This window comes from Musa acuminata, chromosome BXJ2-7 (assembly GCF_036884655.1).
Source record: "Musa acuminata AAA Group cultivar baxijiao chromosome BXJ2-7, Cavendish_Baxijiao_AAA, whole genome shotgun sequence".
NCBI lineage: Eukaryota > Viridiplantae > Streptophyta > Magnoliopsida > Zingiberales > Musaceae > Musa > Musa acuminata.
Window position 1 is genome coordinate 30034832 of NC_088344.1, and position 15230 is coordinate 30050061.

At 35.5% G+C, this 15230-nt stretch overlaps 2 protein-coding genes across 3 annotated transcripts; both read left to right on the forward strand.

Annotated features, from left to right (window-relative positions):
- The first annotated feature begins 1218 nt into the window (after nucleotides 1-1218).
- Nucleotides 1219-5484, forward strand: LOC103992136 (uncharacterized). Of its 2 annotated transcripts, XM_065117858.1 has the most exons (6): nucleotides 1588-1806; nucleotides 1892-3498; nucleotides 3701-4111; nucleotides 4415-4453; nucleotides 4535-4644; nucleotides 4985-5484. In XM_065117858.1, exons 1-6 carry the CDS (start codon nucleotides 1721-1723, stop codon nucleotides 5234-5236), a joined length of 2505 nt encoding a protein of 834 aa, XP_064973930.1. In that variant the 5' UTR covers nucleotides 1588-1720; the 3' UTR covers nucleotides 5237-5484. The 2 variants fall into 2 exon arrangements, with proteins under 2 accessions (XP_009410004.2, XP_064973930.1); XM_009411729.3 differs by having other exon boundaries at nucleotides 1219-1806; nucleotides 4415-4644.
- Nucleotides 5485-6714: 1230 nt separating this feature from the next.
- Nucleotides 6715-15173, forward strand: LOC103992137 (large ribosomal subunit protein eL34). The gene is made up of 4 exons (XM_009411730.3): nucleotides 6715-6877; nucleotides 7080-7159; nucleotides 14603-14712; nucleotides 14804-15173. Exons 1-4 carry the CDS (start codon nucleotides 6799-6801, stop codon nucleotides 14895-14897), a joined length of 363 nt encoding a protein of 120 aa, XP_009410005.2. The 5' UTR covers nucleotides 6715-6798; the 3' UTR covers nucleotides 14898-15173.
- The last annotated feature ends 57 nt before the right edge of the window (nucleotides 15174-15230 follow it).

Consider the following 15230-nt stretch of genomic DNA (forward strand, 5'->3'; position numbering starts at 1 on the left):
TTAATAAATTAATTTAGTATATAAAATTAGACATATATCATCGAAATATCAATTATATCATTCAAAGTGGAACAAACATGGGCTATTTTTTCTTTGTCTCTACAAAAATTGGATGGACACTATGACAAAAAATCATGTCATAAAGAAAACTAAATTATAAGTTTCTTAAGGTAAATTTTAAAAGAAAAATCTTATTTTTGATTTTTTTTATAGAAAGTGTTCTTCATTTCTACGAGGAGATTATTATTTATAACCATCTTTTTATTATTTATATATATTTATATTTTTTTAATATATATATTATATATATTTTATTTTAATATAAATAATTTTAATATTTATAAAATTATCTTGTATAAATGTATTACTGAGATGATGCACAAACGAGATCAAACAATAATAAACTATATTATTAGCGAGTGACGTGGACAATGAGAATGAAATAGAGGACGATGAGAAAAAAAAAATACAATAGTTGTAAATTATAAAATAATATTTTATTATTTTTAAGAAATTATCTATAATAAAAGGGGTGGGTGGTGAGTGAATAGCAAACTTCTTTGGTTCTTTTTGTCTATAATGCTTGCACCACTCTGTTTATAATATGAAAAGGTTCCGATCTATTTATAATATTGTTATACTATACTATGATATTTTCAATAATATTAGAAGAACATTGTAACATAGTGTAAAATATTTATTTTTATTATTTAGAGTATTTTTAGTAATTAAAAAAAAAAAGATGATCGAGGATATTATAAATATTAAAAATAAATATTATTAGAGAATTATGAAAATGAACGATATCTTATGGAAAACTCTTTCTCTCTCAAAACAAAACTCCGTATAAAATGGGCTAGAGTTTTCATAGAAAAAGAAAGGCGAAGACTTGTGGAGGCGTCTAACAAAACTCAAATCCCATAGGAAGGCGACCGTAGCATTTCTTAATGCCTAAAGCTTTATTGTAATATGACGGTCACATCTTATTTTCCTTCTCGGCCGTCCACCACCGTCGATTACGATGCGCATGCCAGACAGCGACCGTCCATCTTCTTTAGCGCGTGACTTCCGGCAGAGAATACGAATCGTCGTTATTAGTAACCGGGAATCCTCTGCTGCAGATTTTTCGAAGATAGATAGTAAGATATATTTACCATTCAAGGAATCTTCTTTTTGGTGTCGACGATACCGCATTTTTCTCACCGATTTTGGCAGAATCCGCGGTGAAGACTCCATGGCCAGGCTTGAACCGTGTGCCCCCTCCACACCCACGGGATGAAACCAAGAAGTTTCGTCGAGCGTTTCGCCGGTGTTGGATGGAGTACGACGAGGATGTGGGAAGTGATTGCGACAGGAAAAATCAGTGGAAATGATGGAGGTGGCATCGGTCGATTCCCACTTCTCTTGGCTTAGTCAGCTTCCCCCCACGAACGAACGAAATCCTTGTCAAAACACTGTCGCAACCTTCCACCACCCGACTGACAAATCTGCCCATTTGTTGAAATCCAGCAATTCCACCCCCCCCCATACGACACCTGACACCTTGAATCAGGTGAGGAACGAGAAAGCTCTTGAATTGTCTTTCTACTGATTTGGTTCGGACGGAGATGAAAGCGGTGGTGAAGTGAAGCCATGGAAATCAGAGGAGTTGCTGCAGGTGCTGGCAATCCGTCTTGGTTCCGTTCTTAACAAGCCATCGAGTGAAGTTATTGATATAAGGATGGGTTTCTTCTTTAGCGTTTGCCGGTTCATCATCACCAACTGTTTGATTTGGTTGTTCGGTTTCTTGGCCATGCATCTGTTCAGGTAATGCTCTGATTTCTTCGGCTAAAGCTTCTTTTTTGTATTTGAATGTTAGTAGGATTTCATTTCTTTCTGTTCCTGTTTGTAGAATTAGGAAAGGTAGTACTTGTCAGAGAGAGAACCTCAAAGCTTCGTCAGTACATGATTCGAGGAGAGTGGAGCCATGTCCTGAAATCAGTCACTCATCCTTCGAGGAGAAAGAGTCACCGAGACTAAGCTTCAAGTTTCAGTATCAGTTCTCTGCTCATCACAAACTGCTCGACCAAGTGCCGCTGTCGCAGCCTGTCGCCAAGGAAAATGAATCTTCTGTGAACACTGCCATGCACAACTATCGCTTCTTGCCTGAGAAAGATTTCAGCTGCTTCATGGCAGAACCAGAAGCCCAAACTTGCCGTATCCAAGAGTCATATGTTGATCCTGCCGTTTTGTCTTCCTACGATAGCAAAACCGTGAAAGCTGCTGATCATGATCTGATGCACACGATCGATAAGCTAGATGCAATCGGAGATGAGAAATTTCCATACGTTAAGCTCTTTGAGCAGGAAAAGCACATAAGACGGGCTGAGACTAATTTATCAGGTGAAATCGGAAGAACCGATCCAGCAAAGTTTCTGTCAGATGAATTTTTGGTCTCCGATTCGGATGCTGAATCCCTGAGTGCAAGTGATGGTTATTCCGTGAAGGGGCTCATCGCTGATTTGGATAGCGATGGTTTGTTGTCTGAGTATGAACATGAAGTAGATACTAGACAAGCTTCCATCGATGCCAGTAGATACAAAGTGAAGCTGTCGGAAGATTTCAGAAGATTGGAAGCAGCACAGTCGCGATTCGTTCATGATTATGATTCAGAATCTGCTGCCGTAATTGATCAATTTTCTTTTGTTGACAATCAAAGAAGATACACACACATCCGCCGCGATGAGAACTTGCCAGAAAATGAATCAGACAGCTCTGATCCTGAGCGAAAAGGACTGGATCAAGGAGAAGCTGAGTCAAATCAAGTTCAGGAGTTTGAGGAACCTAAACAGCCAACTGCAGGTGTCTCACGAATGGAAAACATTGATTCCAGTGATGATGAGCTTCATGCAACCAAAAGGCATAGCAGTTTAAGAAAGTCCTCAAATGAGTCGGTCACACCAGACAGCAGACAAGAGAATTTGGATGACAAGGAAACAGGAAATGATGCAGATATTGATAGTACAAATAGCAGTAGTAGTAATTTAAACAGAGATTTGGAGTTTACAAGAGAGTTTAATGTTACTCGTGATGAATTTTCCGAACGATCTCCCGGCACAGAACAAGAGGATAGTCAGCTCATGGCAGAATTGGATGAACTGGCACGAGAAGAAGAGCTCGAAAGAGGCAAAAAAGAAGCAAAGGAGAGCAAGGTTGTGCAACAAACATATCTAGAAGATTCAGATGATGATGATGATGATGAGTTGGAGTCCCTCTGGGAACATCAGGATCTAATAGAAAAGCTCAAACTGGAACTGAAAAGAGTGAGGGCCATCGGCCTGCCGACCATTTCAGAGTTATCAGAAGGCCCCAAAGCAGTCGATGACCTGAAACCATGGAAGATCGACAGCAAGTTTCTGCATGAGGATCCCATGGATGAGCTACAAAAGTTCTACAAGTGTTACAGAGAGAGGGTGAGGAAGCTTGACATCTTAAACCACCAAAAGGTGCATGCAATAGGTTAGTCCAATGTCTCCTTTTCTCAACAGTGTGCTATCCATTTGCTCAATACAGATATGATGCCAGAATATTATTATGGTTTATGGACGTCTATACCTCCAAAACTGCTTACTTTTGGCATCAAATGTCTTACTGTCATACTCATTTTCCTAATTATCTGTCAATTTGATACTAAAGCACCAGTACTGTTGATGAATTCCAGGCTTACTCCAGCTAAAGGACCCTCATCAGTCAACGGGATCTCAGAAATCCCTACTTCCAACGATCACATCCATTCTTTCTCAGAGTTTGTGGACTTGCAGCAGCGAATCTGGTATTAGTCCATCAGACAAGTTCATCAAGGAGCTACAAAATGATTTGGAAATGGTTTATGTTGGGCAAACATGCCTTTCATGGGAGTTCTTGCGTTGGCAGTTTGAGAAAGCTCGGCAGATATCAGATTCTGATCCATACCGGAGCCATCAGTACAATCAAGCGGCTGGAGAATTCCAACAATTTCAGGTGATCATGCAAAGATTTATCGAGGATGAAGCTTTCCAAGGGCCAAGATTACCCAATTATATCAAAACTCGAAGTGCTTTTCAGAATTTTCTCCTAGTGCCTGTCATAAGAGGTAAGGCAAGATCCAGACATCTCTCTGTTATCCTCAAACACTAATCTCCTTAATGATAGTTCAACTTCTCTTTCTTTTCGGTTGCATTACTTGTCAAGTATAACATGTCTGTACAATGATTATGTTGTATCGCTTCCGAAGATGAAGAAAAGCCGGCACACTTAACTGAATCAAAGCTCTTTTCTTTGAGAACTTAAAGTGAATCATTCTTAGTTTCATCAATTTAATTTGCTTGTGATAGATAAACCTCGAAATTTAGATCTACTAGCTTTACAACAAAAGAATGCATCTTTTTTGTTACAGAGGATAGCTTGAAGGAGAAGTTGGAGGATCAACGCAAAGGTAACTATGTCATTACCAGTGAAATTCTCGAAGACATCATGGAGGAGTCCATAAGGCTTTTCTGGGAATTTGTCAAGGCAGACAAGGATGAAACGCCGGGGATTCTGAAAGGTTTAATGGGAACTCATGTTCAACCTCATGATCCTTCTGACTCCAAGTTCATGGCAGACATCCATTCCAAATTGCACAAGGTAGATTATAATCTTCATTTTATTTAATTATTGTAAGAAGAAACAAAGAAGCCGCCTTCGTTCTTAAGCAGCTAATTGCATAAATTTTACTAACCTTGTCATTAGCTAATAGGCCATGAATTAGTGCTTTGTTGTTGAGGTAATGAAAACTCTCCTTTCCTTTCCAATAAGAGTCGAATGTTCCTAAACTCTGTCTCCAAGCAAAATGAGAAGCTTATGTTCAGGCTCCATAATCCAGCTATTCTTACCTGAACAAAGATCATGCAACAAAGAGTAAATATAAGACTGAAGCATCCATTTGATCTAACCACTGACACTGCTATGTTTTCTTGCTGTTCAGAAAGAAAGGAAACTAAAAGACATTTTGCGAACCGGAAATTGCCTAGTCAAGAAGTTCAAAAAACCCAAAGAAGACAGATCAAACCAGGATATCTTCTTCTCTCAAGTAGACCTGAAGCTGGTGGCACGAGTCCTCCGAATGTCTAGAATTACAACAGATCAGCTGGTGTGGTGCCATGCCAAACTGAGCAACATCAGTTTCATAGAAGGAAGAGTTCACAGGGAGCCTTCATTTTTGCTCTTCCCTTGCTGACTGAGATCCACATTTTCTTGTCCAACTATATGTAGGAGAATTAGTCTTGTTTATACATCTTCTTTTTCCTACAAGTTTATGGGTACACGTTTGATCTCTCAGCAGAATTTTCAACAGTCTCGAGTAGCTGTGTTGAGTTGTTTGATTCTGATCATGTAATTGTAATGGTGTTGAGATACAGATAAATACATGTGATCATTTTTAGGGAAGGAAATTAGTAGACAAATATTATCTGTGATTTATCTTAATGGGGTTATTAATGACTTAGCAATTGAACCAGCTCATACTCTAAAATTCTTTAATCATCAAAAGAAAGGAAAACAAGCAAAAAAAATAAAAGAAGACATTAACACACAGGATGATTCAATGTATCTTGTAATAATATGATTCATTTCTATTTTAACAACAGAATAACAAAATAATCAAATGAAGAATGAGAGTCTAGAAATCCATGATTTACACCTTGTCAAGAAATTCATTGGGACCAAACGGACTAATATTTTTCTTATCAAAAATAGATATCTTGACCCTTGAAAATAAACATGAATGAGGTGAAGAACTTTTGTATCGTATTTATTTCTGAATAAGGATTAAAATATGCCTATCCTCAAATTATTTATTTCACCCTTATATTGTCATTAAAATTTTTGAGATCCATATTAGCTTATACTCTTATGATGGCTTATAAATTTGGACTCTCGAATATGAAAATCTTTTTTAGAAACTAATTTAGCATACGCTATTCATCTCAAGTTGGACGATTAGATTTTATAGTATATAAATTTTTATATGTCATGTTTGCAAATTATACCCAGACTCTCCTTCTCATAAAATTTTTCATTATTTTTTTATTTTCTTATTTTTATTCCATCAAAATTTAACTATTATTTTCATATTTTTTTGATTGGATTAGTAGTGCAGTGATAACTCTTTAGCTAAGTGTCTTAGCAATTTTATTACAAATTCTTCAACTAATAACATGCCTCAATAACTTTTCTTCTATTTCATGGACCATTAAAAATATATCGTGTAATATCATAAAACTTACTAAATCATTAAATGTGATTAAATCACTCACTTGTGTAGAGTTGAGAATGAGAATGTTTGTTTTTTAATCGTTATGCTAGTTGTAATAAATTTTTTTTTATTTATTAAAAATATCAATTCATTATATTTTTATATTAATAAAAAAATTCGAATTAATTACATATTATTTCTCGTAATTAGCTATCTTTAATATCTCGATTGTTATACTATCAAAAATTATATTGAGATAGTATAAGAAAATAAAATATTTAATCTCATTATTCTAATAATTTTTTTAATTTTTAATTTTATAAAATTATTATTTTAATCTTTATAAGATCTCATGATTGACAGGATAATTAGTTTCTAACTGCTGTTCGTTAGACTATAGAAGAAACCAAGGCCGTCAGATCAAATCGACGTGGTCCGTTGGATCTAGGTCGTCTTATTTGCTGTCTGTGACATCGGTCGGGTTCGAGGGCGGAAGAAGAGCCAGGGAGGAGAGAGGAGGGTGGAGGAAGAGGTGGGAAGACGAGATGGTGCAAAGATTGACGTACCGGAAGAGGCATAGCTATGCCACCAAATCGAATCAGACGAGGGTCGTCAAAACCCCAGGTAAAGATCTTATCTTGCCATCCTTTTCATGTGCTCTAGGGTTTATCAGACCCTTTACGGCTTCAAATTCTCCACAGATCGATGCGAGTTCTGCTTGCGTTCTGTTTTGCAATCTGTTTGGTTGTGCATTTCCTTTCTTCCGTCGTCGACTTCTTTTATTGGATTGATCTTGCCAATGATGATCTTAATCTTGGAAGCGCAGGTGGGAGGCTTGTGTATCAATACGCGAACAAGAGGGCGAGCGGGCCGAAATGCCCTGTGACTGGCAAGAGGATCCAAGGAGTATGCTTTTCCTTGCTTTAAAATTTCATGAAGATCCGTCACTTGGAATTTGGGCGATTATCACTTTTTCGTTTAATTTTTGATACATTCTTTCTTCTCTGAGTGATAGCATCACTGGGCTTAGGGTTTCAGTTGGAAAATTTTCATATACTGCATTAAGAATGTCCTCATCTTGTACTTGCTTATAGTTTGCTTGTTTTATTAAACAATTATTTCTTATTAAAATATAAATGCTTTACTTTTATGCTACCCTTCCCTGTTTGGTGATGAAAAAAATCTATTTTTTATTTATAATTATGACGACTCAGGAAGTGAAAAATAGAAGCATAAATTCAATGCTTTTTTCTTTACTGTTTAATGCCAGAAGGGTTATAAGATGGAAGGCAAAGAAAGGGGTTCTGTTAACACATTTCTTCACATCAACTATTACTGTTGACGTCTGGATAATTATAGGTTTTAACAATTTTTATTCTAGAATGGTTAAGAAAAGACTTTTATGTTAATCTGCCAATTGTATTATGATGTGACTGAGTCAGATCTTGCTATGCAAAATGTTCTTTGGTTTTAGCATTTAGTTAGTCTTGATCGTGGGTAATGAAATCAATGTATTAACCTTTTTATATTCATCAGGCCATGACTTCAGAATTTTGATATGATATCCCTTAGGAATTTTAGTATGCATTTTCTTTTCAGCGTTCCGGTTGGATTAAATATTTGCACATGATGTCATGTTATTCACCAGTTTCATCTTAGGAATCTAATTTCTGTTTATTGAGTTTTTTATTCCTCTTTAGACATTGATTTTTTTATTACCACAATTTATTTTTCTTCTATGACAATTGGTGCCATGTATATTGGTTCAGAAGAATTATTTAGTTTTCTTTTTTTGGGTTCCCTTTTCATCATATGAAGTTTTTGTGACCAAAACCATTCGACTTGCCTAATTTCCTATGTTTTTTTTTTTTTTTGGGTGAAACACAATACAATTTACACTCAGTGATTTAAAAAGCGCTAGGCGCCAAAAGGCGCCAAGGTCCAAAAACGCCCGAGGCGCTAGGCGCTCACCCGAACGAAACGAGACGCTAAAATATAAAAATATATAATATAATTATTTAAAATTTTAAATAAAAATATGCTATTAAATTAAGAAAATCTAAGATACAAAATCACAATGTCACATTAACAAAAAGTTTCAAAATTCAAAACAATAAAATTTTACATCAGAGTCATTCATCATAATCAATATTATCGTCATTTTCACATAAATCATCTTCATTGAATTCGTCTTCTTCCTCTTGTCCTTCGATTCCTTCCTCTTCATCAAGATATATTTCATTCTCTATGTCTTCAACAATAGCAGGAGCCGAGCTTGATGCATTTGCACTTATTTTTCTCTTTGATATATGTCTTGTATATGTTTGTAATTCTCCAGCACCTGAAGCTCTTGTCACATCTCCCCATGTCAATCTATCATCTTCAAATACAAGCTCGTCTTCAGCATCTTGCAAGTTAGCACCAATTTCTCCTACTAACCACTCATTTAAATAATCAATATCTTGCAATGAAATTGAATCAAATCTATTTTTCAAATTATGACGAGTCTTCAAAGCTTGATTATACTTTATGTAAACAAGATCGTGCAATCGTTGATGTTCTAACCGATTTCTTCTCTTCGAGTAAATCTGTCATTTCATATAATTTAAAAATATATTAATACATATATCTAAATAAATAAATTAATTAAAACAAAAATATTTAGTAATACTTACATGCTCAAAGACACTCCAGTTTCGCTCACAACCCGAAGCACTACATGTCAAACTAAGTACTTTGATAGCAAATTTCTGTAAGTTCGGGGTGGAATTTCCAAATAGACTCCACCATTCAGTTGCAAAATTTATGTTATTATTAGCAATAACATAGTAACATAATATATATGAAATTAATTATATCAAATTATTAATACCTGGAGAGGTAGTTGTTCTGGATCGAACGACAATTGGAATTCCAAAAAGACCTTCAGCATTTTTATATAAAGATAATTCATGAATAATCTTATCTTGAACCTCAAGGCTGGGAACTAATCTTGCAACGCATTGATATAACCCACCCAAAACTTCTGCATCAAATCCAACAGATTTAATCTTACAAAAGAATTCAGGGTTCAAATAATATCCTGCTGCATGTAAGGGACGATGAAGTTGACAATTCCATCTTTCGTCAATGATTGTAAAAATTTTCTCATATTTTTCTTCATTTTCATTAAAAGATCTTTTAATCGTCTCCTTTGCTCTATCCATAGCCTCGTAAATATATCCCATTGCATGCTTATTTTCATTATCCACCAACCGAAGGACTCCAACAAGAGGGCCCATTACCTTTAATATATAAACTACATGATTCCAAAAGGATGACATTAAGATGATATCAGCAGCCCTCTTGCCTTTTACTTCTTTTGCCTATTTGCTTGTCACCCATTTCTCAGAGGTAAATATATTTCTCAGAGTATGTTTTTGACAATGCACGCTCTGTAATGTCAAGAATGAAGTAGCAAATCGGGTAACACCATGTCTCACTAATTCTTTATTCCCTGTAAATTCTCTCATCATATTCAAAGCTCCAATATGATTATAAAGAAATCCAACAACAAAAATTGCCCTTTCTAAGGTTTTCTTGATTTCTAAGTTCTTTCCAATATCCTCCAACATTAAATCAATACAAGTGTTGTCTTTTTGATTCAAGCAATTTACCCGAGACAAAGGATAACAAAAATGATAAGACTTAAGAGTTTAACACACTTAATTGAAGATAAAATAATTAACAAAATCAAAAGATGAATATTACCAGCTAAAACATAGTTGCTTCCATTGTCGATTATGATTTGAACGATATTTTGTTCTCCAATTTCTTCCACGAAGTTGTCAAGTAAATCATATATCTTGTCTCCAGATTTTACAAAAGATGAAGCATCTATTGACTTCACAAACATAGTCCCTAAAGAACAATTAACTATAAAATTAATTATACTCCTACGCCTCCTGTCAGTCCAAACATCTGACATAATAGAGCAATCATGTGTTGCCCATAATTCTTTATGACCCTTTAGTAAGTCATTTGTATAATTCAACTCTTTTTGCAACAATGGAACTCGCATCTCATAATAACTTGGAGATTTTAATCCTGCACCATATCTTCCAATAGCTTCAATCATATCCTTAAAACTGTCTAAACGAGTTGTACTAAGGGGAAGACCAGCCTGATAGAAGAAGCGAGCAATGTGCTGAATTGTTCTTCCTCTTATTTCTTTATCATAAGCATCACTTATATTTGTTTGTCTAAATTTTGAGCCTCCTGCTTGCCCTTGTTGTTTCTGGGATCCTTGAAGCATATATAGATCCATCGGTCCTTTTTTACCTTTCTTAGTACTCATAACTTCTTTTCCCTTTTTTGTCGTATACTCTTTTTTCACTTGGGTTAATACTCATAGAATAATCTTCTTCTTCATCTCTGAGATGTTCAACATTGTCTTCTGGTAAATTCCCGTAAGATTCATTCTTTTGTGTCTTCTTTTCATTCATATAACTCAACAACTCTTCTTTTACCTCATGTGGACATTTTTTGCAAGTTGTTGTATTCTTGAAATTTCCTACTAGATGTTGTTTTGCACGAAAAATACCACATCTGGTAGTCTTATCGCAGAATATGCAAGTCACTGCATTATAATATTTCGGATCCTTCAAATAATTATACTTCCATGCAAGATCTTTTTTTGATACCATTGGAGACTCTATTGAGTTGCTCTCTACACTTACTATTTATGTTGAAACCTAGCAATAATTTCAAATAAATAAAAATTAACAACATTAAAATCAAAATAATATATTATTAATCTATTAACAGTATTGAAAATTAATCATTTCAAAATTCAAATAAACTTAATATTAAGAGTATACTGTATACTGAGCCTGACGGAGAAACGAGGAAGCAGCAGCGAGCGGCGGCGGGAAAGGGAAAGGGAGCGGGAGGCGCGAGCAACAGGAGGGATCGCGGGAGGTGCAAGCAGCGGGAGGGCTCGCAGGAGTCGCGAGAAGAGGGAAGGCTCGCGGGAGGGCTCGCGGGAGTCGCGAGCAGCGGGAGGCGCGAGCAGCGGGAGTCGCGAGCAGACGGAAGGCTCGTGGGAGGCGCGAGCAGCGGGAGGGCTCGCGATTGGGCTCGCGGGAGGCGCGAGCAGCGGGAGCGACGAGCAGTGGCAGAGGGAGCAGGAGCGACGAGCAGCGAGATCGGGAGCGCAGCGGCAGCGGGTTAGGGTTGGGTAAGGGTTAAATCGGTTTAGTTGGTTCGATTGAACCAACTAACAACCGAACTAGACCTAAAATCCTGGTTCGGTCACTTGGTTTACCCCGCGCTTAGGCTTGGGCGAGCGCCCAGGCGGCGCCTGTTTGAAGCGCGCCGCCTGGGACATTAGCGAGGCGCTCGGGCCTCGCCTCGCCTCGCCCGAGCGCCTCTTTCAATCACTGTTTACACTAGATGGTGATTCGTAGCAATAGTGTAGGGCTTATATGTCTCATAGAAACATTTACCTTTAATCTTTGGTTGCCTTAGTTGATAGATTTATGATTCTTAAACATGGTAGAAAATGATTGCAGGGTCTAGGGTCTTATTTTGCATCAGTTATCAGATAAAATCTTGAATTTATTTGCATCAGTTACCAAATGATAGCTTGAGCCTGACAAAATTTGAATAAACAACATTGGCTTTTAGTTGTTGATTTTTATGTGACGGTTATCATTTAGTTATTATCTGCCACACCTTCCAAATTAATACATTCAAGAAGCATGACCCTATCTTAAATCAAGAATATTATAATTCATCAACAATCTAATTCAGGATCCAAATAAACATTTGAGGATTAAAAGCATTTAAACATTATTCACATCTATAAAACCTGTGCAGTTTATGATCATACACCACATCGCTCAATAATTTAGGAAACCTAAAGCCAACTTAACAAAACATTAACAACACTTATAAATCCACTAGTATGAGAATATATACAATCGTAAAATCAATCATTTATCACAAGTTCATATTATCGTAAACTAAATTTAACATTCCAAATTTTAAACATGAGTCTTTTAAAACTTTTACACGATACATCAATTCTAATTTGTCGACAACATTTCATTACACACAAAATGCACTTATACAACAACAATATATCAACAATAAAGTTTTTTTCCAAAATCTTCTAGCCTTCTATTGCCTTAGTCCAATCCTAACATTTTAGTAAGTAATAAGCTAACTTGAAAATTTTATATAGTAATAGGGTGAGCAACAAAGCTCAGTAAGTGACTAACGTATTTATGGTGAGAGAGAATAGTTTCAAACAAACTTTGTATCAAAATGCAAGGCAGGGATTCAAAAATTTATAAATATCATCTTATTAGATATAGAATCGCAAATATCATTTTATTCGAAACATGCTTTATTTATAACAATGGAGTAAAGAGTAATTTTGGAGCATATCAAAGGCGTAAGGAATATTTCAAAGTATATCAATAGCGTATGAAATATTTCGAAGCATATTAAAAGAATAAATAAGAAACATAAGCTCAAATGTCATATTTGACGTTTCATCCATTTCATTCTTATCCCAAGCACATATAAAAACTCATAAGCAATGCTTTGAATATTATATCAATAAGCAATACTTTGGATATTATATCAATAAGCAATACTTTGGATATTATATCAAAAACACAGAGGGTAAAGTGGCATCATAACATAATATGAACCATCCATTTCTGAATGACCACTAAACATAAATCTTTCACGTTTGGGAGTTCCATCTATCCACGTTTGAATGAAGTCAAAAGGGACTGGCAGAGCATCGCGGGCTCTAAATATAACTTTCTTTTTCATTTCTGAAAAATGTTCACATTATCCCACAAATACCGGAGTACAAAAATACATTATGAGCAATAGAATTAATACATATCGAAAGCACATGCGAAACAATGAAAACATACATGTGCTTATATGAAACAATATGATGCAAACATAATTTTTGGCACAATGCATTCAGATACAATAGGAATCAACGATAAAGGCTACAAGGGTTTAAAACAATCACATAAAGCTTAATTGAGGGAAGAATTCTAAATGAATTCAATTTCAAAGAGATGAAACGAGAATAGGCAAAATTGACAAAAGTTATATTCTAGCAGAATCTATAAGACACATTGTACAAATTCTTTGAACAATCAATTATGCTCCAATTTACTCAAGAAAGGTGTCATTTAAAAGCTATATAAGTCTACTTGCATATGAATTAAGTTTTGTAAAATTTAGAGTTTCCAATAGGGAGTTACAAGAAATTTAGTATAGAAATGTTAGAAATTATCTTCCCTGTTTGGCAAAATCTATAGAGTTAATTGAAACAAATGTTTCGACAGGCATTTGTGTTTTAAATCTTTCAAATAGGGTATAGAAAGAAAGATATACAAGTCTAGTTTCCAATGAATCAAGTTTTGCACTAATTAGAGTTTCCCAACAGAAAACTATAAGCAAATTAGTAACAAAATGTCAGAAATTTCAGTCTCTATTTTACCGAATCTATGGGGTCGATTTAATTAGATGTTTGGGTAGGCAGATTTACTCCAAATCCTTCTAGTAAGCCATCAAAAGAAAGGTTTACGAGTCTACATTCAAATGAAACAAGTTTTGTCCAAATTGAAAGTCGGTGCAGAGAGTTATAACTAAAACAAGGCAAAAAGATCCAGAATCTGAAAAATTTTTAGGTTCACAGTTTCATATCTAAACGAGATGGGTATCAGGTGCAAGGCCATAATCTTTTAAATTATCCATAATCAAGATGAAAACAGAGATTAAAATCACTATAGGAAAGAGTTATAATACTTGCCTTTAGAAGATTTTGATCCCAAATAAAAAAATTAAGCAAAAACCCTAAGCCCAAATCCTTCCCCTTCTTCTTCTCTTCTCCGTCGAGAGCTGCTGCCTCTAATTTCTTCATCATGAAGGCATGAGGCAAGAGGCGATGGAAGAAATCCTTTTTATTTTTGTTTTTGTATATTTTACAGTTTAGTCCTTGTAATTATTTATATTCATAAATTGATCCTCGGCTTTTTACAAATAGATCATCAGATTTACAATTAGGTCCTTATAAACAATTGTACTTACATTACAAACAGGTTCTTGTAGAAAAAAAAATTTAGAAATGAGGGATGTTACATTAGCAACTAGTTGTGCTATTTAAGCGGACCATGATTTGTGATGACTATATTGTGCATAATATTGTGAATTTTCTCGAATAGTGAACTTGCAAACTATTGTATTGGGTGTTAACGGGGCAATAACCCAGAGATATTAACAATAATATTTCCTTGTTATTTATTATTATTTGTTTTTTTTGGGTACTTACAGATACCTCATCTAAGACCTGCTCAGTACAAGAGATCCAGGTTGTCCAGAAACCGGAGGACTGTGAACCGTGCTTATGGTGGTGTGTTATCTGGTAGTGCTGTTAGAGAAAGGTTAGCAGTAGTTGATTCTTAGCTATGGGTTTTATTATTCTCGACTTTTTTGATATTACATGTTACTTGATCTACTCTGTTGGTTTTGTAGGATTATTCGTGCATTTCTAGTTGAAGAGCAGAAGATTGTGAAGAAGGTTCTGAAGATCCAAAAGGCTAAAGAAAAACAAGCTTCAAAGAGCTAGACAAGGTTGAGGATAACATGAATGCTTTGGGTTATATTTGCCCAGGAGAAATTTTTGACATGATAATGGTTATAGTGGAAGCTTGGTTATATTACTGGATTTCAGGGGCTGATCTTATGTTTCTGTGGATTTGTTTAGGACAAGTTCTTGGGACATCAAACCCCTCTTTTTGTCCATGATTATTCGCTGTGCTTGAGCCATATTTGCATATTTGTATTACTCAGCAATATTGTGTGAGAAATCAAATGTCTTGCTTTGTTAAAATGGTGGCTGAAAGCCCATCTTTTTTGTCCCCCAACAATTTGTTGTGAGGGTTTGCACCAACCGTTCATC

Excerpts from the sequence above, each read along its gene's own strand:
- LOC103992136 (XM_009411729.3), top strand. The coding sequence starts at position 1,721 with ATGGGTTTCTTCTTTAGCGTTTGCCGGTTCATCATCACCAACTGTTTG. Across the intron at positions 3,499-3,700 it reads CCAAAAGGTGCATGCAATAG|GCTTACTCCAGCTAAAGGAC; the intron begins GTTAGTCCAATG and ends GATGAATTCCAG. Across the intron at positions 4,645-4,984 it reads TCCATTCCAAATTGCACAAG|AAAGAAAGGAAACTAAAAGA; the intron begins GTAGATTATAAT and ends CTTGCTGTTCAG.
- LOC103992137 (XM_009411730.3), top strand. The coding sequence starts at position 6,799 with ATGGTGCAAAGATTGACGTACCGGAAGAGGCATAGCTATGCCACCAAA. Across the intron at positions 7,160-14,602 it reads CTGGCAAGAGGATCCAAGGA|ATACCTCATCTAAGACCTGC; the intron begins GTATGCTTTTCC and ends GGGTACTTACAG. Across the intron at positions 14,713-14,803 it reads GGTAGTGCTGTTAGAGAAAG|GATTATTCGTGCATTTCTAG; the intron begins GTTAGCAGTAGT and ends TTGGTTTTGTAG.